The sequence below is a fragment of the Oncorhynchus nerka genome, linkage group LG20 (genome assembly GCF_034236695.1).
Source record: "Oncorhynchus nerka isolate Pitt River linkage group LG20, Oner_Uvic_2.0, whole genome shotgun sequence".
NCBI classification, from domain to species: domain Eukaryota; kingdom Metazoa; phylum Chordata; class Actinopteri; order Salmoniformes; family Salmonidae; genus Oncorhynchus; species Oncorhynchus nerka.
Genome location: NC_088415.1, coordinates 81,149,655 through 81,175,987, shown reverse-complemented (window position 1 = coordinate 81,175,987; position 26,333 = coordinate 81,149,655). Strand labels below are relative to the sequence as shown.

At 42.2% G+C, this 26,333-nt stretch overlaps 1 protein-coding gene across 1 annotated transcript; it reads left to right on the top strand.

The window, feature by feature from the left end:
* The first annotated feature begins 15,861 nt into the window (after positions 1–15,861).
* Positions 15,862–24,652, top strand: nmnat3 (nicotinamide nucleotide adenylyltransferase 3). Its single transcript, XM_029624035.2, has 5 exons — positions 15,862–15,926; positions 17,257–17,402; positions 18,372–18,555; positions 20,186–20,271; positions 23,429–24,652. Exons 2-5 carry the CDS (start codon positions 17,294–17,296, stop codon positions 23,842–23,844), a joined length of 795 nt encoding a protein of 264 aa, XP_029479895.1. The 5' UTR covers positions 15,862–15,926; positions 17,257–17,293; the 3' UTR covers positions 23,845–24,652.
* Positions 24,653–26,333: the final 1,681 nt, after the last annotated feature.

The following is a 26,333-nucleotide window of genomic DNA, read 5'->3' as shown; positions in this document are numbered from 1 at the left end:
TAACATAACATGGCCAAGATATTCAAATGTTCATAGATGACCAGCAGGGTCAAATAATAATATATATGTATTCTCTCCAAGATGGCGTAGCAGTCGGACGTGTGTTTTGTCTTGTCCCGTCCTGTATAGTGTAAATATAGTTTTTCCTCGTTTTTTTTCTGTATATATTTCGTACATATTTTAATCTCACTTTCCAGCTACAGGCTGAATATACTCTCCTGCAACCCGCATCACCCAATATGGTACGGATCTGCTTTTTCTATACTTTAGAATCGGAACCCTCATCAGAAGCTAGCCGCTAACTAGCTACTAGCTAGCCACTGCTAGCGGTCTTCAACGCTAACTAGGACACCAGCGCGACATCTACCCAAAGCATATCAGACTGCTTTTTCTCTACCACATCTCCGGATTCCTACCGCAAGCTCTGAACCTTTATACCGGATCATCGTAAATAGCTAGCTGCAATCCGAGTGGCTACTCCTGGCTAACGTCTCTGTCCCAGAGCAAGCACCAGTTAGCCTGGAGCTAGCCTCGAGCTAAGCCCATCTCCCGACTAGCCGAAGAGGTCCAAAAATACCTAATTTGCCAATTGGCCTGGACCCTCTACTGCCGACACGGAGCCCCGCCGATCCATCACGACTGGTCCGCCGACATAATCGTCCGAGGGGTTTCAACAGGCTTTTCCGCTGCGACATCGCCAAAGATCCATCTGCTGGCCAAGGCCCGCGAGCTTTCTGAATCGCTGTATCTCCAGCTCACCGCATGAAGAGGAATAAACAGACTCACCCCATCGCGACGTCCCCCAAAGGTTAACTCTCTAGCCCTCGCTATCTCCCTGCTTGCTAATTCGGCCTGCTAACGGCTAGCTTGTCAAGCTCCGGTCCGCTAACTGCTACCTTGTCTAGCTCGGGCCTACGAACTGTTAGCTTGTTAGCACAGGCCTGCTAACCGTCTGAACCACCGCGTCCCAATCACTCTCTGACCCCATTTACTTTCTATCTCTTTTTGATTTTTAATTTGTTTATACCTTCCGGAAACCTGCCTCACCCAATGTGATACGGAATCGCTATTACTTTTACTCTTATTTTTATTTTTATGACACACTCAAGAACCTCCAGATGCTAACCAGCTAACTAGCTACAAGCTAGTTAGTCATTGTTAGTTTAAAAAAAAACCTGGATAACACTCGCCAGCCCAGCCCCCTGCCCATCCACCGCTGCCCCTGGACACTGATCTCTTGGCTACATAGCTGACGCACGCTGGACTGTCCATTAATCACGGTACTCCTTTCTGCTTGTTTGTCTTACCTGTCGGCCCCGTTGCCTAGTCAACGCCATTTTACCTGCTGTTTGTTGTGCTAGCGGATTAGCCTCGCCTACTGTTTTTAGCTAGCTTTCCAAATTCAACACCTGTGATTACTGTATGCCTCGCTGTATGTCTCTCTCAGATGTCAATATGCCTTGTATACTGTTGTTCAGGTTAGTTATAATTGTTTTAGTTCACAATGGAGCCCCTAGACCCACTCTGCATACCCCTGTTACCTCCTTTGTCCCACCTCCCACACATGCGGTGACCTCACCCATTACAACCAGCATGTCCAGAGATACAACCTGTCTCATCATCACCCAGTGCCTGGGCTTACCTCCGCTGTACCCGCACCCCACCATACCCCTGTCTGCGCATTATGCCCTGAATATATTCTACCATGCCCAGAAACCTGCTCCTCTTATCCTCTGCCCCAACGCTCTAGGCGACCAGTTTTGATAGCCTTTAGCCGCACCCTCATACTACTCCTTCTCTGTTCCGCGGGTGATGTGGAGGTAAACCCAGGCCCTGCATGTCCCCAGGTACCCTCATTTGTTGACTTCTGTGATCGAAAAAGCCTTGGTTTTATGCATGTCAACATCAGAAGCCTCCTCCCTAAGTTTGTTTTACTCACTGCTTTAGCACACTCTGCTAACCCTGATGTCCTTGCAGTGTCTGAATCCTGGCTCAGGAAGGCCACCAAAAATTCAGAGATTTCCATACCCAACTATAACATCTTCCGTCAAGATAGAACTACCAAAGGGGGCGGAGTTGCAGTCTACTGTAGAGATAGCCTGCAAAGTAATGTCATACTTTCCAGGTCCATACCCAAACAGTTCGAACTACTAATTTTGAAAATGACCCTCTCCAGAAATAAGTCTCTCACTGTTGCCGCCTGCTACCGGCCACCCTCAGCTCCCAGCTGTGCCCTGGACACCATTTGTGAATTGATCGCCCCCATCTAGCTTCAGAGTTTGTTCTGTTAGGTGACCTAAACTGGGATATGCTTAACACCCCGGCAGTCCTACAATGTAAGCTAGATGCCCTCAATCTCACTCAAATCATCAAGGAACCCACCAGGTACAACCCTAACTCTGTAAACAAGGGCACCCTCATAGACGTCATCCTGACCAACTGGCCCTCCAAATACACCTCCGCTGTCTTCAACCAGGATCTCAGCGATCACTGCCTCATTGCCTGTATCCGCCACGGAGCCGCAGTCAAACGACCACCCTCATCACTGTCAAACGCTCCCTAAAACACTTCTGTGAGCAGGCCTTTCTAATCGACCTGGCCCGGGTATCCTGGAAGGACATTGACCTCATCCCGTCAGTTGAGGATGCCTGGTCATTCTTTAAAAGTAACTTCCTCACCATTTTAGATAAGCATGCTCCGTTCAAAAAATGCAGAACCAAGAACAGATACAGCCCTTGGTTCACTCCAGACCTGACTGCCCTCGACCAGCACAAAAACATCCTGTGGCGGACTGCAATAGCATCGAATAGCCCCCGTGATATGAAACTGTTCAGGGAAGTCAGGAACCAATACACGCAGTCAGTCAGGAAAGCTAAGGCCAGCTTCTTCAGGCAGAAGTTTGCATCCTGTAGCTCCAACTCCAAAAAGTTCTGGGACACTGTGAAGTCCATGGAGAACAAGAGCACCTCCTCCCAGCTGCCCACTGCACTGAGGCTAGGTAACACGGTCTCCACCGATAAATCCACGATTATCGAAAGCTTCAATAAGCACTTCTCAACGGCTGGCCATGCCTTCCGCCTGGCTACTCCAACCTCGGCCAACAGCTCCGCCCCCCGCAGCTCCTCGCCCAAGCCTCTCCAGGTTCTCCTTTACCCAAATCCAGATAGCAGATGTTCTGAAAGAGCTGCAAAACCTAGACCCGTACAAATCAGCTGGGCTTGACAATCTGGACCCTCTATTTCTGAAACTATCTGCCGCCATTGTCGCAACCCCTATTACCAGCCTGTTCAACCTCTCTTTCATATCGTCTAAGATCCCCAAGGATTGGAAAGCTGCCGCAGTCATCCCCCTCTTCAAGGGGGAGACACCCTGGACCCAAACTGCTATAGACCTATATCCATCCTGCCCTGCCTATCTAAGGTCTTCGAAAGCCAAGTCAACAAACAGGTCACTGACCATCTCGAATCCCACCGTACCTTCTCCGCTGTGCAATCTGGTTTCCGAGCCGGTCACGGGTGCACCTCAGCCACGCTCAAGGTACTAAACGATATCATTACCGCCATCGATAAAAGACAGTACTGTGCAGCCGTCTTCATCGACCTCGCCAAGGCTTTCGACTCTGTCAATCACCATATTCTTATCGGCAGACTCAATAGCCTCGGTTTCTCGGATGACTGCCTTGCCTGGTTCACCAATTACTTTGCAGACAGAGTTCAGTGTGTCAAATCGGAGGGCATGCTGTCCGGTCCTCTGGCAGTCTCTATGGGGTGCCACAGGGTTCAATTCTCGGGCCGACTCTTTTCTCTGTATATATCAATGATGTTGCTCTTGCTGCGGGCGATTCCTGATCCACCTCTACGCAGACGACACCATTCTATATACTTTCGGCCCGTCATTGGACACTGTGCTATCTAACCTCCAAACGAGCTTCAATGCCATACAGCACTCCTTCCGTGGCCTCCAACTGCTCTTAAATGCGAGTAAAACCAAATGCATGCTTTTCAACCGATCGCTGCCTGCACCCGCATGCCCGACTAGCATCACCACCCTGGATGGTTCCGACCTTGAATATGTGGACATCTATTAGTACCTAGGTGTCTGGCTAGACTGCAAACTCTCCTTCCAGACTCACATCAAACATCTCCAATCGAAAATCAAATCAAGAGTCGGCTTTCTATTCCGCAACAAAGCCTCCTTCACTCACGCCGCCAAGCTTACCTAGTAAAACTGACTATCCTACCGATCCTCGATTTCGGCGATGTCATCTACAAAATGGCTTCCAACACTCTACTCAGCAAACTGGATGCAGTCTATCATAGTGCCATCCGTTTTGTCACCAAAGCACCTTATACCACCCACCACTGCGACTTGTATGCTCTAGTCGGCTGGCCCTCGCTACATATTCGTCGCCAGACCCACTGGCTCCAGGTCATCTACAAGTTCATGCTAGGTAAAGCTCCGCCTTATCTCAGTTCACTGGTCACGATGGCAACACCCATCCGTAGCACACGCTCCAGCAGGTGTATCTCACTGATCATCCCTAAAGCCAACACCTCATTTGGCCGCCTTTCGTTCCAGTACTCTGCTGCCTGTGACTGGAACGAACTGCAAAAATCGCTGAAGTTGGAGACTTTTATCTCCCTCACCAACTTCAAACATCAGCTATCCGAGCAGCTAACATAGTCTATTGGTAAATAGCCCACCCATTTTCACCTACCTCATTCCCATACTGTTTTTTTATTTATTTATTTACTTTTCTGCTCTTTTGCACACCAATATCTCTACCTGTACATGACCATCTGATCATTTATCACCCCAGTGTTAATCTGCAAAATTGTATTATTCGCCTACCTCCTCATGCCTTTTGCACACATTGTATATAGACTGCCCATTTTTTTTCTACTGTGTTATTGACTTGTTAATTGTTTATTCCATGTGTAACTCTGTGTTGTCTGTTCACACTGCTATGCTTTATCTTGGCCAGGTCGCAGTTGCAAATGAGAACTTGTTCTCAACTAGCCTACCTGGTTAAATAAAGGTGAAATAAAAATAAAATAAAAAAAAAAATAATCACAGTGATTGTCGAGGGTGCAACAGGTCAGCACCTCAGGAGTAAATGTCAGTTGGCTTTTCATAGCTGATCATTCAGGGTATCTCTACCGCTCCTGCTGTCTCTAAAGAGTTGAAAACAGCATGTCTGGGACAGGTAGCACATCCAGTGAGGAGGTCAGGGATCCATAGCTGCATGCAGAACAGTTGAAACTGGAGCAGCAGCATGACCAGGTGGACTGGGGACAGCAAGGAGTCTTCAGGCCAGGTAGTCCTGAGGCATGGTCCTAGAGCTCAGGTTCTCCGAGAGAGAGAAAGAAAGAAAGAGAGAAAAAGAGAGAAAAAGTGAAAGAGAATTAGAGAGAGCATACTTAAATTCACACAGGACACCGGATAAGACAATACCAGATATAACAGACTGACCCTAGCCCGGGGGACACAAAAACTAGTGCAGCATAAATACTGCAGGCTGAGACAGAAGGGGTCGGGAGACACTGTGGCCCAGTCTGACGATACTCCCAGACAGAGCCAAACAGGCAGGATATAACCCCACCCACTTTGCCAAAGCACAGCCCCCACACCACTAGAGGGATATCTTCAACCACCAACTTACCATCCTGAGGCCGAGTATAGCCCACAAAGATCTCCACCACGGCACAACCCAAGGGGGGGCGCCAACCCAGACAGGAAGATCACGTCAGTGACTCAACCCACTCAAGTGATGCACCCCTCCTAGGGATGGCATGGAAGAGCACCAGTAAGCCAGTGACTCAGCCCCTGTAATAGGGTTAGAGGCAGAGAATCCCAGTGGAGAGAGGGGAACCGGCCAGGCAGAGACAGCAAGGGTGGTTCTTTGCTCCAGTGCCTTTCCGTTCACCTTCACACTCCTGGGCCAGACTACACTCAATCATATGACCCACTGAAGAGATGAGTCTTCAGTACAGACTTAAAGGTTGAGACCGAATATGCGTCTTTCACATGGATAGGCAGACCATTCCATAAAAATGGAGCTCTTATAGGAGAAAGTCCTGCCTCCAGCTGTTTGCTTAGAAATTCTAGGAACAATAAGGAGGCCTGCGTCTTGTGACCGTAGCGTACGTGTAGGTATGTACGGCAGGACCAAATCAGAAAGATAGGTATGAGCAAGCCCATGTAATGCTTTGTAGGTTAGCAGTAAAACCTTGAAATCAGCCCTTGCCTAAACAGGAAGCCAGTGTAGAGAAGCTAGCACTTGAGTAATATGATCACATTTTTTGGTTCTAGTCAAGATTCTAGCAGCCGTGTTTAGCACTAACTGAAGTTTATTTAGTGCTTTATCCGGGTAGCCGGAAAGTAGAGCATTGCAGTAGTCTAACCTAGAAGTGACAAAAGCATGGATACATTTTTCTGCATCATTTTTGGTCAGAATGTTACGTAGATGCTGTCTTTGATACAGTCTTGATATGTTCTTCAAAAGAGAGATCAGGGTCCAGAGTAACGCCGAGGTCCTTTGAGACGACTGCACAACCATCAAGATGAATTGTTAGATTCAACAGAAGATCTCTTTGTTTCTTGGGATCTAGAACTAGCATCTCTGTTTTGTTCAAGTTTAAAAGTAGAACATTTGCCGCCATCCACTTCCTTATGTCTGAAACACAGACTTCCAGGGAGGGCAATTTTGGGGCTTCACCATGTTTCATCAAAATGTACAGCTGTGTGTCGTCCGCATAACAGTGAAAGTTAACATTATGTTTCCAAATGACATCACCAAGAGGTAAAATATATAGTGAAAACAATAGTGGTCCTAAAACTGAGCCTTGAGGAACACTGAAATTTACAGTTGATTTGTCAGAGGACATACCATCCACAGAGACAAACTGATATCTTTCCAACAAATAAGATCTAAACCAGAAGGCAGTGAGTTGCAACAGCTTTTTCAAAACATTTTGAGAGGAATGGGAGATTCGATATAGGCCGATAGTTTTTTATATTTTCTTGGTCAACGTTTGGCTTTTTCAAGAAAGGCTTTATTACTGCCACTTTTAGTGAGTTTGGTACACATCCGGTGGATAGATGACACCCCAACACACACACACATAGCATGCGTACACATGCATTCTGACGCGACATACACACTCACACACACCACATAAGCTGCTGCTACTACTCCACATATGCTGCTACAGCTCAGTCTGATCTATCCTGTTGCCTAGTCACTTTACCCCTACCTATATGTACTGTACATAGCTACCTCAATTACCTCGTACCCCTGCACATCGACTCGGTACTGGTACTCTCTTTATATAGCCATGTCATTCTCTACTCCCTGTATATAGCCGTGTCTTGTACCTCAGGAGAAAGGACTTAAAGATAGCCGTTTTTAAAGGCCAGCTTTACTAAGCGCTCATACTAGTATGCATCTGTCTTTTTCAGAAGGGAAATTTAAGACGCTCTCCTTAAACTGATTTTATTCCCTCTCTTTACATTTATTCAAGCCCTTTTTCAGCTACCTTCTGTTTTATTCCACCTACATATGCAAATATTTCACTAATGCAAATGCCCAATCTGGTGCACCATGGACAGCTGTCGTTTTGATTCAAATCACAGTACTGTACTTTCACCTGTTAATATCAGTAGACATGTATACCTCTTTAAAAGGATTATGTATACTGTAACTTGAGCATTTAATACATAATATGGCAGTAACTGTTTTACCTGCTTTTTGTACTTTATCTTTTACTACCATCAAATGCAAAGGCCCTTGTCTTTCATCCCCATAGTCCCATGTGGTTGCCCCATTATGTATGTTTAGGCGGTTATAGGTTGCAGCTACGCCTGTCTCTGTTATGGAAGTCTATAATTAATTCAAGTTTTTTTATCGTATGAGGGCAATCTGTTCAAGTGAAGGCTTTGGCAGGGAGATCTCTTTGTGTTCCATATGCTGCAGTAAATGTATTCCATTGAATTATTGTTAATCTCCTCTCCTGTGTTTTCTTTTTCTCTATATATATTTCATACTGTTTCGTTTGGATATTCAGCACCATGGACAGCGTTCTGAGTTTGGTTGCAATTCATCATATTCTCCACAGGGGGTCAGATCTAAGTCATTTTAAAAAAAACTAAAAGCTCAATGGCAAATACAAGGGGTTAAGCAGTAAAAGGGAAAAACGATTTAATTTGTCCATAATTATTGATGAGAATGTCTCTGTATATATTTCATTCACAGTGAACTTCCAGCTTGTAGTTCAGCAAAAATAATTGTAATAACAACTTGTAAAGGATATTGTTATAACAACTTACATTGCACTTTAATGATATTGCTAGTGTGTGTGTGTGTGTGTGTAAGATAATAAGAAACCTTCCATTCTTCCTGTAGGTTGCACAGCTATGTTTAAAAAAACGTTTTTTATAATGCACGAGTAACTGAGATCAGAGGAGACCTGAAGGAGACTGCCGCTATGACAGCTGTAACCCAGTGTGTGTGTGTGTGTGTGTGTGTGCGCGAGTGAGAGTACGAGTACACATGAGAGAGAGAGAGAGACAGAGACAGAGGAGAGATGCAGGAAGAGAGAGAGGTCATGATCAGATGAGCTCCCGTATTTTTCAGCATATTCTTAAAAAATATAAAGTTAGAGTTAGATAAACTTGGATCTCGATACCACAACAGAACAGTCCACACCAGACCCTGACCATAGTGTCGACATCACAGCAGAACAGACAAATGAAGAACCCCAAGCCCAGGGGATCTCACCCCCTCTGAGCACCCCCTGTCAGCCACCCTGATAGCCCTCCTGACAACCCACCCACACCCACTGAGGACATACACAAGACACAGATTGTACTCCTTATGGACTCAAATGGGAAATATAAACAAGAAAAAAAACTTTCCCAAACACAGTATGTCTAAACTCTGGTCTCCAAACACCCAGCGCGCCCTAGACCTTCTGTCTGAGGACCAACTAGGTTCACCCAGCGCGCCCTAGACCTTCTGTCTGAGGACCAACTAGGTTCACCTAGCCACATAATAATGCACACAGGCACCAATGACCTGAGAACACAGCAGGAAAGGGTGGCCACAGCACTGAAGAGAGTGATTGAAAAGCTTATTCTAATGCACAACTGGTTATCTCCATCTTGCTACCACAAAAAGACTTCCACCCTGCTACCACACAGCGGGTAAACGCAAGTATTTCCCGTGACTGTGCCTCAAAACCAAATACTTTCATGGCCCACCACTCCACCCTGGACTTGAACAGCCTATGACCAGGTCCACGCAGCAGTGCCCACCTTTGCCCGGACTCTAAAGAACATCTCTCTCAAACGCAGCCCCAACACTTTACACAGGAGCAACAGATCAATAGACACCCCGCCCAGACCAACAAGACACTCTCCCAGACCTGCAGGGACACACCCCCCCCCCCCCCCAGGCCGTGAGTGGTCAAACAGGCCAAACCCCCAATCTTACACTAGCCCAAGCCAATAGCATGTACCAGATGCTCAGCAGGCTCTGCTCACACTTACTGGCCTGAGGCCAAACCACCAACTACATTGGACACTTTATGGAATACAAAGTTTTCACTATCTCATCCTGGAATATCCAAGGCCTGGGGTTATCTGCCTTTGGCCTAAAGAGCAGGAACCTGGACTTCATCAAAGAAATCGGAAATACAGACATTGTCATCCTACAAGAAACCTGGTATAGAGGAGACGGGCCCACTGGTTGTCCCACTCACAGAGAGCTGGTAGTCCCATCCACCAAACTACCAGGTGTGAAACAGGGAAGGGACTCAGGGGGTATGCTAATTTGGTATAGAGCAGACCTAACTCACTCCATTAAATTAATCAAAACAGGAACATTTTACATTTGGCTAGAAATTCAAAAGGAAATGATCTTAAAAGAGAAAAATGTCCTCCTGTGTGCTACCTATATCCCCCCCACTAGAATCCCCATACTTTAATGAAGACAGCTTCTCCATCTTGGAGGGGGAAATCAATCATTACCAAACCCAGGGACATGTACTAGTCTGTGGCTGTAACGGCTTTCTAATGGTGAAGGAGAGTCGGACCAAACTGCAGCGTGTCTATTGTGATTCATCTTTAATAAACAAACGTAACACACAACAAAACACTAACACTACAAAACGAACCGAAAACCGAAAACAGCCTATACAAGTGTCTACTAACCTCTAACCAGGACATCAAGACACACAGGACAATCACCCACAATACAACCAAAGAATATGGCTGCCTAAATATGGTTCCCAATCAGAGACAACGGTAAACACCTGCCTCTGATTGAGAACCACTTCAGACAGCCATAGACTCTCCTAGAACACCCCACTAAGCTACAATCCCACTATACACACATTCCAAAATCCCAAGACAAAACACACCACAATACAAAAACTCTATGCCACACCCTGGCCTGACCCAATACATGAAGAAAACACAAAATACTTAGACCAGGGCGTGACAGTGGCGACCTAAATGCCAGAACCGGACAATAAACTGACACTCTCAGCACACTGGGAGACAAACACCTTCCTGTTTGGTATTCCCCAAACACCTTCCTGGAGGCATTCCCTCCCCCATATGCCCCCTAAGCACAACTATGTCAACATAACCAACAAAAACGGGTCACAACTCCTGCAGCTCTGTTGCACGCTGGGTATGTACATAGTCAATGGTAGGCTTTGAGGGGACTCCAATGGTAGGTGCACCTATAGCTCATCTCTTAGCAGTAGTACTGTAGACTACATTATCACTGACCTCAACCCAGTGTCTCTCAGAGCGTTCACAGTCAACCCAATGACACCCGTATCAGACCACAGCAAAATCACATTCTACTTGAACAGAGCAACACTCAATCATGAGGCATTAAAGCCAAAGGAACTGAGTAATATTAAGAACGCTATAGATGGAAGGAATATAGTTTGGAAACCTACCAAAAAACTATTAGGCAACAACAAATTCAATCCCTTTTAGACAACTTCCTGGACAAAACATTCCACTGTAATAGTGAAGGTGTAAACTTGGCAGTAGAAAATCTTAACAGTATATTTGACCTCTCAGCTTCCCTATCAAATCTAAAAATCTCAAATAGAAAACCGAAGAAAATGAACAACAATGACAAATGGTTTGATGAAGAACGCAAAAATCTAAGAAAGAAATTGAGAAACCTGTCCAACCAAAAACATAGAGACCCGGAAAAACCTGAGCCTACGCCTTCACTATGGTGAATCCCCAAAACAATACAGAAATACACTACGGAAAAAGAAGGAACAACATGTCAGAAATCAGCTCAATGTAATTGAAGAATCCATAGACTCTAACCACTTCTGGGAAATTGGAAAGCACTAAACAAACATCAACACAAATAATTATCTATCCAAAATGGAGATGTATGGGTAAACCACTTCTCCAATCTTTTTGGCTCTATAACAAAGAACAAACAGCAAAAACATACATGATCAAATACAAATCTTAGAATCAACTATTAAAGACTACCAGAACCCACTGGATTCTCCAATTGCCTTGAATGAACTACAGGATAAAATAAAAACCCTCCAACCCAAAAAGGCATGTGGTGTTGATGGTATCCTCAATGAAATGATCAAATATACAGACAACAAATTCCAATTGGCTATACTAAAACTTTTTAACATCATCCTTAGCTCTGGCATCTTCCCAAATATTTGGAACCAAGGACTGATCATCCCAATCCACAAAAGTGGAGACAAATTTGACCCCAACAACTACCGTAGGATATGCATCAACAGGAACCTTGGGAAAATCCTCTGCATTATCATTAACAGCAGACTCGTACATTTCCTCAGTGAAAACAATGTACTGAGCAAATATCAAATTGGCTTTTTACCAAATTATTGTACGACAGACCACGTATTCACCGTGCACACCCTAATTGACAAACAAACAAACAAACCAAAACAAAGGCAAAGTCTTCTCATGCTTTGTTGATTTCAAAAAAGCCTTTGACTCAATTTGGCTTGAGGGTCTGCTATACAAATTGATAGAAAGTGGTGTTGGGGGAAAAACATGACATTATAAAATCCATGTACACAAAAAACAAGTGTGCGGTTAAAATAGGCAAAAAACACACATTTCTTCCCACAGGGCCGTGGGGTGAAACATGGATGCAGCTTAAGCCCCACCCTCTTCAACATATATATCAACAAATTGGCGAGGGCACTAGAAAAGTCTGCAGCACTCGGCCTCAACCTACTAGAATCTGAAGTCAAATGTCTACTGTTTGCTGATGATCTGGTGCTTCTGTCACCAACCAAGGAGGGCCTACAGCAGCACCTAGATCTTCTGCACAGATTCTGACAGGCCTGGGCCCTGACAGTAAATCTTAGTAATACTAAAATAATGGTGTTCTAAAAAAGGTCCAGTCGCCAGGACCACAATTACAAATTCCATCTAAACACCGTTGACCTAGAGCACACAAAAAAACTATACATACCTTGGCCTAAAAATCAGCGCCACAGGTCACTTCCACAAAGCTGTGAACGATCTGAGAGACAAGGCAAGAAGGGCCTTCTCTGCCATCAAAAGAAACATCAAATTTGAAATACAAATTAGGATCTGGCTAAAAATACTTAAATCAGTTATAGAACCCATTGCCCTTTATGGTTGTGAGGTCTGGGGCCCGCTCACCAATCAGGAATTCACTAAATGGGACCAAACACCAAATTGAGACTCTGCATGCAGATTTATGCAAAAAAATCCTCTGTGTACAACGTAGAACACCAAAGAATGCATGTATAGCAGAATTAGGCCGATACCCACTAATTATCAAAATCCAGAAAAGAGACGTTAAATTCTACAACCACCTAAAAGGAAGCGATTCCCAAACCTTCCATAACAAAGTCATCGTCTACAGAGAGATGAACCTGGTCCCCTAAGCAAGCTGGTCCTGGGGCTCTGTTCACAAACACAAACACACCCCACAGAGCCCCAGGACAGCAACACAATTAGAGCCAACCAAATCATGAGGAAACAAAAAGATAATTACTTGACACATTGGAAAGAATTAACAAAAAAACAGAGAAAACTAGAATGCTATTTGGCCCAAAACAGAGAGTACACAGTGGCAGAATACCTGACCACTGTGACTGATCCAAACTTAAGGAAAGCTTTGACTATGTACAGACAGTGAGCATAGCCTTGCTATTGAGAAAGGCCGCTGTAGGCAGACCTGGCTCTCAAGAGAAGACAGGCTATGTGCACACTGCCAACAAAATGAGGTGGAAACTGAGCTGCACTTCCTAACCTCCTGCCCAATGCATGACCATATTAGAGATATATATTTCCCTCAGATTACACAGATCCACAAAGAATTCAAAACAAACCCGATTTTGATAAACTCCCATATCTACTGGGTGAAATACCACAGTGTGCCATCACAGCAGCAAGATGTGTGACCTGTTGCCACAAGAAAAGGTCAACCAGTGAATACAACCCATTGTAAATACAACCCATATTTATGCTTATTTATTTTCCCTTTTGTACTTTAACCATTTGTACATTGTTACAACACTGTATATATACATAATGTGACATTTGTAATGTCTTTATTCTTTTGGAACTTCTGTGAGTGGAATGTTTACTGTTCATTTTTATTGTTTATTTCACTTTTGCATATTATCTACTTTTGCAATGTTAACATATGTTTCCCATGCCAAGAAAGCCCCTTGAATTGAGACAGAGAGAGAGACAGAGACAGAGACAGAGAGAGAGAGAGAGTGTATTTTTAGAATGTAGTATTTATTCGGATCCCCGTTAGCTGCTGTTAATGCAGCAGCTGCAGTGCCTTCAGAAAGTATTCACACCCCTTGACTTTTCCACATTTTGTTGTGTTACAGCCTGAATTTAAATTTGCTTAAATTTAGATTTTTTTTAGGTCATTGGCCTACACACAATACCTACACAAATACCTCATAATGTCAAAGTGGAATTATGTTTTTCCAAAACTATCCTAATTAATTAAAAATGTAATGCTGAAATGTCTTGGGTCTATAAGTATTCAACCCCTTTGATATGTCAAGCCTAAATAAGTTCAGGAGTAAAGATTTGTTTCACAAGTTACATAATAAATTGCACGGACTCACTCTGTGTGTAATAATAGTGTTTAACATGATTTTTGAATGACTACCCCATCTCTGTACCCCACACATACAATTCTCTGTAAGGTCCCTCAGGCATCCTTCTTCCTAACTCAGTTGCCAGAGAGGAATGAAACCACTCAAGGATTTCACCATGAAGCCAATGGTGACTTTAACATACAATAGTTACAGAGTTTAAAGGCTGTTGTAGGAGAAAACTGAGGATGGGTCAACAACATTGTATTCAGTCCACAATGAAGGACGACTGTACAGAATAAAAATATTCCACAACATGCACAATGTTTGCAACAACTCACTAAAGTAATGTGGCAAAGCAATTAACTTTTCGTCCTGAATACAAACTGTTATGTTTCGGACAAATCCAATACAACACATTACTGAGTACCACTGTCCATATTTTAAGCATAGTGGTAGCTGCATCATGTTTTGGTTATGCTTATAATCATTAAGGAGTGGGGAGTTTTTCAGGATGAAAAATAAACAGAATGGAGCTAAGCTCCGACAAAATCCTAGAGGAAAACTTGGCTCAGTCTGCTTTCCACCAGACACTGGGATGAGATTCACCTTTCAGCAGGACAATAACCTAAAACATAAGGCCAAATCTACACTGGAGTTGCTTACCAAGACAGTGAGAGTTAGAGTTTTGACTTAAATCTACTTGAAGATCTGAAAATGGTTGTCTAGCAATGATCATAACCAATTTGACAGAACTTGAAGAGTTTTGAAAAGAATAATGGGCAAATGTTGCACAATCCAGGTGTGCAAAGCTCTTGGAGACTTACCCAGAACGTCTCAGAGCTGTAATTGCTGCCAAAGGTGATTCTAGCATGTATTGACTCAGGGGTGTGAATAATTATGTAAATTTGGTATTTCTGTATTTAATTTTCAATAAATGTGCAAACATTTCTAAAATCATATTTTCACTTTGTCATTATGGGAATAGTTTTAGGGAGAAAAAAATACATGTAATCCATGTTGAATTCAGGCTGTAACACAACAAAATGTGGAATAAATCAAGGGGTATGAATACTTCCTGAAGGCACTGTACTCTTCCTGGGGTCCAAACAGGGTTCAAATAGTTACATCACACCAAAACACAACCAACAGCCTACATCATAAATAAAACAGTACATTATACAACACATTATTACTCTAATATTACAAATGTACTATGTAAAATAATGCAATACCACAACATTTCAATGTGTGTGTAAGAGTGTGTGTAAAAGTGTGTGTGCGTATGTGAGTGTGTTTGTGTGTCTGTGTATCTTTACGGTCCGCGTTGTGCCGTGAGGTGTTGTTTTATCTGTTTTTACTAATCTGATTTTAGTGCTCGCTTAAGTTACTTGATGTGGAAGACAGTTCCTTGCATGGCTCTATGTAGTACTGCATGTTTCCCAGTGTGTTCTGGACTTGGGGACTGTGAAGAGACCCCTGGTGCCATGTCTTGTGGGGTATGTATGGGTGTCTGAGCTTTGTGTCAGCTGTTTGAACAGAAACAAACACATTTTTACTTCCTTGATGTGTAGAACTTTGGCATTCAGTTTCATGTGAAGAACCCAAACCTCAAACACCTTGTGTTCTTTCGACATTAAAAAAAATAACATAACGTCAGTTCTCTATTTTTGCCACTAGTTGTCACTATCGTACCATACCACTACAGAACCTTTATACAACGTTTTTCCAAGCTGGGGAAGACAAAAAGTGTAACACAAGAACCTTACGCAAACAAAGTAGTACAAGTGGGAAAAGGTAACGATGTTATTGGTTGTAGCTACCATTGGCGTTAAAATATTTGAATGAATATGTCATTTCTTTGTATTATATAAGATAGCATAATCATAGTAAGACATTCGATGTGTGTATTATAGCTAGCCTGGTTACTGCTAGCTAGCCCGCTATCAATGTCAAATCACCTGTAGCCGCCTGATACATACCGCCAACTACCCTTTATATAAGGCGGACTAGGTAGCTACTAGTCTCGCGTTGCCATACCTCAAAGGTTCTCAACGATGCTGGGTAGCAAGAAAAGACTAGTTAGATGTTGAAAATAGTTTTGACTGTTATTGTAGCTGAATAATCAGTCGTGTTTTCCGGCATGTGCAGTTTAAATTAGAACAAATTAAAACTATCATAGAAGTTGTACGTGAGGGGTCTTCGGTGTAGCCTTGCGAGACTACCTGTAAAGTGCCTCGTCAATGTTTTTTGACGCGTTCGGTAGTATTCGTTGGAAAATGTACCTTGTATGTAGCTATGTCACACTCAGTGGTGTAAAGTACTTAAGTACAAATACTTTAAAGTACTAAAGTAGTTTTTGGGGGTATCTGTACTTTACTATTTATACTTCACTACATTCCTGACGAAAATATTGTACTTTTTACTCCACACATTTTTAGACCCAAAAGTACTTGTTACAATTTGAATGCTTAGTAGGACAGGAAAATAGTCAAATTCCCGCACTTATCAAGAGCACATTCCTGGTCATCCCTTCTGCCTTTGATCTGGCACACTCACTAAACAAACACAAATGCTTCATTTGTAAATTATGTCTGTTGGAGTGTGCCCCTGGCTATCTATAAAAAAAAAAAGATAATGGTAGTGTCTGGTTTTGCTTAATATAAGTAAATGGAAATTAGTTATACTTTTGCTTTTGATACTTAAGTATATTTTATCAATTACATTTACTTTATATATATTTAAAAACCAAATACTTTTTACTCAAGTAGTATTTTAGTTATTTTCTATTAAAGGTATCTTTTACTTTTACCCAAGTATGACAATCGGGTACTTTTTCCACCACTGGTCACACTCCAATTCAATATAGCTAAATGCTATATAGCCACTACCTCAATAAGCCAAATATCACATCATAGTTACCATGATTCATACCTCAAATTTTGTCCACACTGGTAAACCTCCTTAATGTCAATTTAAGCCCTTCAGTACTTTGACCACCTATGAGAGATAATCTGCATCAAGTATTCTGTTTATTCAGGCATTGCTACAGTATATTATCAGCATTGCTGGTGTTATTGAATACATTTCCCATTCATCTGTAATTCTGTGTTCTGCTGCTTTTCAGTGTTCTGTGGGGGTGACCATGGTTTGAGACAATAAAGATGTCTGCCCGCATTCCGCTGGTCCTCCTGGCCTGCGGCTCCTTCAACCCAATCACCAACCAGCACATGCGGCTGTTCGAGCTGGCCAGGGATCACCTGCACCAGACAGGTCGTGCACCATAGAGACCCTATATTAATTTGCTATGTTCGTGTTGCCTCCTAGACTTGTATTATGCACCTGTCTGTTTATTTCGTCAGTGTGATTACAGGACAGTGGAAGGTAGAAGTCCCCCAAAGGGTTTCTGTGAAGCTTTCACGAGCATTTACATTGTGATCAATTGTCATCTGTACAGATAGAGCTGTGCACACTACTTTACACCTTGTGCCTTGACATGAGCCTACACATTTAGTCTATTTATATAGACCAAATAAACAGTACTGCACTTCAGTTGGAATAAATAATGTTCTTATTTTCCCATGGACCCTGGGGGCATAAGATGTCAGCTGACCTGTGAGAATGTAAACATTGTACAGAATAAGCTGTATAGTATTAAATTGCGTGGTGACTAAAGCTTTGTTATATTTTCCCATGTTGTAGACTTGGGAAAATGGTGCAATAAGGAAGACAATATAGCCTTGAGGGGATTCAATTAGGTGTGTTTTGCACCGGGTGAAAGTTCATTGCATTCATTCTGGAACCGGGCTGCGTCCTGGGCTTGAGCCAGGTGCCCCGTTCAAAACACAAGGTGAAGTGGGCTCAAAACAAAAGTGACGTAAATTAAGCACGTCGAGTAATGAGTAGGATTCTGTGTTTTCACATGCAAAAGTGATTGCTTTAGATAAAGACGCTTTAGCTGCCTTCTCAATGAAAACTATTTTAACATTTTCAAACATATTTTTATGGAAAAGATATGTTGTATGTTTCTGGATGATGCACCGTGCTTCCTTGTTGACAACATGACCGAGCGGCGCAGATTACTGTTAGATTTGAGGAGGGCGCTCCTCAGTCACTGCTTTTGCCCGTTCACGTCACGGGCCATAGACCGGTGCCCCGTGACTCAGTATAATCCAATCTGCCCAATGTCAGAGAGTGGGGAGAATCAAGAGTCTCATCAACCAATGATTCACCCCTTTTCAGGTCAGTTCCAGGTGGTGGGCGGGATTGTGTCTCCGGTGAGTGACGGCTATGGCAAGCAGGGCCTGGTGTTGGCCAAGCACCGCATCGCTATGGCGAGGCTGGCACTGCAGAGTTCAGACTGGGTCTCCGTTGACGATTGGGAGAGCCAGCAGCCCGACTGGACAGAGACAGTGGTCACAATGAGGTGTGGAGTCACACATTTTCACAGTTTCAACCTTTAAACTAATTGATTAAGTAACTACTAGTAAATCACAGCCCCAAAATGGCTTCGTTTTGAGAAGTTTATTACTGCTTTGATGAGCAGTGAACTACAGTACACTAAAAATGTATGTTATTAGAGATTTTGTGGAATCAGCATTGCCTTGTGATGCCACTGGTCATGTGCACCACAGTCGTCACTGCAAGTTAGCCGCTGAGTGTAACCCTTTCATAACGTTAAGTGTTTTTGTTAAAAATAACACAATAGGATTCAGAGCTTTTATCTAAGATCTGATAGGTCAGGATTCCACCTCAAACATTAGTGTTTACAAGTGGTCAATACTAACCATGGTATCTTTTACTGGATGTTTTTTATTTCCAATAATAGGGTTTTACTTACAAAATCCTTCAATTCAGTTCCAATTTATTCATGAAATAATCACGTTGTAAAAATGTTTAATTCCCTTTGTAAAGCATCTCAGCATGCAGAAAGACTTAATTGAATCTGCCAGTCAGAGCTTCATCCTCCTTTTCAGCCAGACAGATCCCGTCTAGACCTGACATTAAAAATAACTTTGATAATCCTATCACAAATTATTTAGACAATCTCATTAAGGGCTTAGTTTGCATCCACACCCTGTATTAAAATGTCTCCCAACATGATGTCACATCATGCCTCAACTGTCCACGTTCATGATCAGAATTTCCCACTTCATCTGAAGACCGTTACAACTACATTTACATGACTGTTGTGGTCCATCAGATCCGATCACAATGCATGTACTCTATTCTACACGTGTCCATAAACATCCAATTCTACTGAATACGAACAACATCCAATAACATTGTAATACCAGGTGTACACTGGTCCGGTGCTGCTCCACACCAAATGTTCTTTGTGCCAGAAACCACATCAGATTTAAGACTGCGATGCCAGAGATTCCAGGGATATTGCGGCAACATGGGGCCCATACCAAGTCTGGGTCTTTCCTGGGGTCAGACCCCTTGCTGCTGGTTGAGTTTGTTGCTATTGTAACATGTTGCCATAGTGATTAAGTGGATGTGGGACACAGTTGCATTTGATATTGATCAACCAGTTGAAACTATACAGAAAGTTACCTCCACTTTACATGCGTGGGATATTGAGTGTTTATCTCCCACAATGGCACTCACTATTGATTTGATTTACAAGTCACATAAATGGACCAGCAACCTTTCATTTAGGGTTACACATAAACATGACATGCATTTAGTTATATGTACTCAACGACTATGTGCAGCCGTGCGAACGTAAACACACACACCCACCCACACACACAAACATAAATGCACACGCAGCTGAAGTGCTGTTCCCACTTGTGATGCATTATACAACCCTCTCCTTGTCCCCTCTGCTCTGACAAATTCCCTTGTTGAGCGAGCCGTCTGATTAAAGCCATCAAGTGGTCTGTTGTCCACATTGGAGCAGGGCTGTTGAAACCTATGGGATCACGTAACCCAAAACACAAATCTTCTAGAACATCTGTAAGAGGCTTTTGCTCTCAACAGCATATTCCTTTATTGGTTTTCTTTGCATTTGTCATATGTCATCTCCCTTTGCATTGTCCTGCTGGCAGGTACCATTATGGTCGGATACTGAAGCAGTACCAAGAGGGCACAGGGAAGGACAGTGGTCCAACCACAAACCCCCATCATCTCACAAGTAAGACCCTCCTTGACCTTGCACTCTGTAGCATAGGCCCATTCTAGCCCCTTCTCCTTTTATGTTCAAAGCTCTAAAAGGATTGGAGAGGTCAGAGGTCTGCAACGTGTGGCTCTGGAGATGCGTGCTGCTCTTTACCTGTCCCTTTGTGGGCCCATGGTGATCCAAGTAGTATTTTGAAGTTATCAATCAACTATAAAAGTAGTTGAAAGAACAAATCAAATTAGCTGTACTCACACTTGAACAACCACATGAGACGTATTTAACAACAGTTGAAATTGGCCTTCAACTCTCAACACAATTCTGTTTTATGGGAAGTGGACTGAAATGGAACTGGGCCTCTCTCTCTCGGCACCAGCTGAGCTGCAAATCAAATCAAATTGTATTAGTCACATGCACCCAATACAACAGGTGTAGTAGACCTTACTGAGAAATGCTTACTTACAAGCCCTTAACCAACAATGCAGTTCAAGAAAAAGAGTTAAGAAAATATTTATAAAATAAAGTTTAAAAAATAAAATAAAAATGAACACAATAAAAAAACAATAACGAGGCTCTATTCAGGGGGTACCGGTACCGATTGAAAGTGCGGGGGCACTGGTTAGTGGAGGTAATTTGTACATGTAGGTAGAGGTAAAGTGACTGCATAGATAATAAACAGCAATCATCCTCTATTAATTATAAACCTCCACCTTGGCACTGGTGTCCTTTACTCACTCGTTAAAAGCCTAGTTTCAATCTTATTAAGGTTGAAATATGTATAGGATCTGTTTTTTCCTCTTAAAGCAACTAAGTAATCCTTTATCCCCTTTACACATTCAGCTCTATGGAAGCAGCATGTTCATTAAAGCTGATGAGGGGGTTGGTGTGGCATGAACAGATCATTATGAAGGTTACAGGGTGGACCAGGGAAGACCGTGTAAATGGAGCCAGTCACACACACGCACGCCATTCCTATCAAAGGCTGGTGGATATATCAGAAAGAACTCTATCAGAATTTTCCTAATCCCAGAGTGCTGTAGCATCTTCTCCCCAAAGATGAGTGTTGGACATTATGTTGAAGTGTAGCAGGGAATAAAACATAAATGGTAAACCAATGCCTATCCCCCTCTTTTTTTTAAAGTGCAAACGCTGAAGAGGTGCAAGCGCTTCATAAACCTGGACAAAATGGAGGCAGAGCTCTAGAAGTTTAGGTAAGTCATGAGCAGCTTTCGGTCTGACCTGGAACTACATAAACCACACATGAAATGCATTAACTAATTGAGATACCACACATGAAATTCATTAACTAATTGAGATACCACATGGAATTCATTAACTAATTGAGATACCACATGAAATTCATTAACTAATTGAGATACCACATGGAATTCATTAACTAATTGAGATACCACATGAAATTCATTAACTAATTGAGATACCACATGGAATTCATTAACTAATTGAGATACCACACATGGAATTCATTAACTAATTGAGATACCACACATGGAATTCATTAACTAATTGAGATACCACATGGAATTCATTAACTAATTGAGATACCACACATGAAATGCATTAACTAATTGAGATACCACATGAAATTCATTAACTAATTGAGATACCACATGGAATTCATTAACTAATTGAGATACCACATGGAATTCATTAACTAATTGAGATACCACATGAAATTCATTAACTAATTGAAATACCACATGGAATTCATTAACTAATTGAGATACCACATGGAATTCATTAACTAATTGAGATACCACATGAAATTCATTAACTAATTGAGATACCACATGGAATTCATTAACTAATTGAGATACCACACATGGAATTCATTAACTAATTGAGATACCACACATGGAATTCATTAACTAATTGAGATACCACACATGGAATTCATTAACTAATTGAGATACCACATGAAATTCATTAACTAATTGAGATACCACATGAAATTCATTAACTAATTGAGATACCACATGGAATTCATTAACTAATTGAGATACCACACATGGAATTCATTAACTAATTGAGATACCACACATGGAATTCATTAACTAATTGAGATACCACACATGGAATTCATTAACTAATTGAGATACCACATGGAATTCATTAACTAATTGAGATACCACACATGGAATTCATTAACTAATTGAGATACCACACATGGAATTCATTAACTAATTGAGATACCACACATGGAATTCATTAACTAATTGAAATACCACATGGAATTCATTAACTAATTGAGATACCACATGGAATTCATTAACTAATTGAGATACCACACATGGAATTCATTTACTAATTGAGATACCACACATGGAATTCATTAACTAATTGAGATACCACATGAAATTCATTAACTAATTGAAATTAGTTACTGAGTTCCATGTGTGGTGTATGTAGTTCCAGGTTAAGACCGAAATCTGTAGTTCTCATGACAAACTAAACTTTTATATTAAACGGTTTATTTCTTTGTTCATTGTCAGTTTAATCATGAGACTGATCTACTCATGAACTGTCTGTCATTCCAGGGTTTGGTCAACACGTTGTCAATACATACATACAGGTTACCATGGTTTATCTGCACAAATCATGACTCCAAATCCCAAAATTCATGTCCTGTCACTTTTTTACAACTAGCTCTTACACAAAGAAGGGTAATGGATTTTCACAATCCCATATAGTGTGCCTGTGCTAAACGTGTGCACTGTGTTATTACACTGCAGTGCTAGCGAACGCAGATAAAGAGCATTAGCTTTTGTTCACGCGCACTTCGGATCGGAAGGTTTGTGCCACGGGAAATACAATATTGAATTAAATGGATTTAGGGATGTAATCCGAATGCTCAGTTATGTCGTACTTTGTTGGTGGTCAGCTGGCATGGGGTTACATCTGGTTAACACCTATATTTATGAAGAAAATGGCTCATTCTAGTGAGGGATGGATTATATGGTTTACCGCAGTAGAAAAAAAGAAATCAGCAAAACAAATGAATTAATAACTAACTCTCAGCAAACCAATTAAAACATTGGCTTTCATGTTTACTTCAACATAATGGCCACATCCAAGTCTCTTTTGGGTGGAGACCAGGGGAGACATCAGTGTAAAGGCCGCCATTCACCAACGCTTCCTTTTCTTGACCCTCTCTCAGGCTCCTCTCCCAGGCTGAAGCTGCTGTGCGGAGCTGACTTCCTGGACACCTTCAAGGTGCCGGGCCTGTGGCTGGATGACCACGTGGAGGAGGTGGCGGGCCGCTTCGGCCTGGTCTGTGTTAGCCGGGGGGGCCTGGAGCCCGAGCTCGCCGTGCACGAGTCGGAGACACTTTCACGCCATTGGCGAAACATCTTCCTAGTGCGCGAGTGGGTCCGCAACGAGACCAGCGCCACGGAGGTCCGGCGGGCCCTGAGACGAGGCCTCAGCGTCAAGTACCTCCTCCCAGATTCTGTCATCAAGTATATCCACCAGCACAACCTCTATACCGGGGATAGTGAGCTGAAGAATAAGGATGTGCTATTGAGGCCGCTTACCAAGCAGACAGAGATGCCTGTAAAAACTCTGGATGATTAACTGAGAGACTGCCATTGGCCTTCATTGATGGAAGCAAGCATATAATGTGCCAATAGCAGATACATCTACTGACTGCAAGAACAGGCCATGTGGCCCATAACTAGTTCACTTCTGTCATCTCAGTTGAATATGTGGCACACCACACGCACAATGTTTCTCCATCAGTGGGTGCCTTTTTTATAAGCAGATTTATACACATTTGTTAGTGTTGGCAAACTTGATGTAATAGCAAAGACATTTGTGCAGCAGTGCAGATGTCTAGAGAGACCAGATAAGAATTGTGATTGACGCAGTGGATTGTAGTAAGCTGGACTAGTTTAGGATGCTCCTAAACTATTGCTGACATGTAATCTGTTTTGGAAGAGATGCGATCATCACCCCCAACAGCCCGTAGATACAGTGCGCGTATGTGCTGGTTGGCTAGTCTACATGATCAGATTATTATGGATAAGAGCGAGAATATTTTTTGGGGCAAAAGGCAGTCAAGCATCGATCATCATGACGCCAGAATAATATTTATTGGAAATTACCATCAAGCTCATCACCGTGCACTTTCAACACCCTGTGAAGCTCATCATAACTAGCCTAATAAACTGTATGCTTTCTCGAGTCGTAGTGGGAGGACCACACACCACTCCAAGTTTACTTCGTTATGATGATGATATCACTATTGGCACATGAAGGCATTTCCTCCACATTCCTTGCGTAAATCATTTTGAGGATACAAAAAGATCCCACCCACCATGTCGAATGAACAAACTATTTGTCGGTATTCATAAAATTGTACCGAAATGTTCTGTTTCCATCACGGCTGTCATTACTTTTTTTTATACAGTATGACTTTACTCGCATGAAAACTGTGGATGGAAACGTGGTTTATGTTACCGATAGGCCAACACTTAGCACTGTTTTATATGGCCACTGTGCAAATGCATGTCAAGACTGGTTGGTCAGCTTAAAACACGGCTAGGCCTAATCGAATTAGCAGAGTTGTACAATTTATGGTGTCATTTTTTTTTTAAATGCACCCCCCGCCCCAACGTAAAAATATTTTCAATAATGTTTATGCCCACAAATAACAAATGTAGCAACCCTGTGTTTATAAACGTGGATATAGACTTTGACACTTCAGCATGCTTTTGTGGCACAGTCGATGCCACGCAGGTCTATGGGCCAGAAGGTTGAGGGTTCACCGAGAGGAACCACAGAGGAGCTCACTCTCCCTGCACGTTTTATCACTGGTAGGCCTAAAACATTCTTCCTCACCTCAAGTTCAACTGTCTGAGTCATTTGGAGCAACTGCCTTCATATCATAGGCTTGCAGTAGCTGAAGCTTAATAATAACCACATCAAACCTTCACAAAAGTTTGTAAACTTGAGTGTAATATCAAAAGTCAAGCCATTGTTTATAGGGAATATAAAGTAAGAACAGGCCATTATATTGCAGCAAACACCATAAGTTGGAACTTAATTTGGCCTAAGAAAATGTCTCAACTGAATGAAATACAACAATTGTGAACTGGTTTAAACCTTATTGCCGTAATTACCAAAAAAGGCAAGTGCATACTATACACAACATTTACAGAAATAGAATCATATATATCATATACAGACCTACATATAACCTAGCTTAAACTAAATATGGAGCACACAATTAAAAAGACTGATAAAATGTCATTTAGCCAATAAATGTCTCAACAGAATTAAACAAAACAGGTTTTGCGTATTTAAAATAAATAATAAAAAAGTGTTCTATTAATAAATAGGCTTACAATAATTTATATACAATAATAAGGACAAAACAAGTTATTAGAAATACATTTAAGTTTCAAATTGCATCCTACCTGAATAGGGAGTTGCCACAGTAGCCTCTATTTGGCCATGCCAACGTTCTTCTCATCTTCCACTACAATATTAAAACTAATATATTAAATTCCCCTTGTAGACTTTTCACTATAGGTGTACTCTTTTTCCTCTAACTTTTGTTTTACTTCAATGAAAAAGCCATCTATCTTCACAATCAACAGTGGCCGCACACAGTCTACATATCAATACATACACAAACTATCTAGGTCAAATAGGGGAGAGGCGTTGCTTAATCTGTTTTTTGAATCCAGGTTTGCTGTTCATTTGAGCAATATGAGATGGAACAGAGTTCCATGCAATAATGGCTCTACATAAATCTGTACGCTTTCTTGAATTTGTTCTGGATTTGGGGACTGTAAAAAGACCCCTGGTGGCATGTCTGGTGGGGTAAGTGTGTGTGTGTGTCAGAGCTGTGTGTAAATGGACTATGCAAACCATTTGGGATTTTCAACACGTTCATGTTTTTTTAATAAAAAGAAGTGATGCAGTCAGTCTCTCCTCAACTCTTAGCCAAGAGAGACTGGCATGCATAGAATTTATATCAGCCCTCTGATTACAATGAAGAGCAAGACATGCAGCTCTGTTCTGGGCCAGCTGCAGCTTAACTAACATTCTCAACTAAC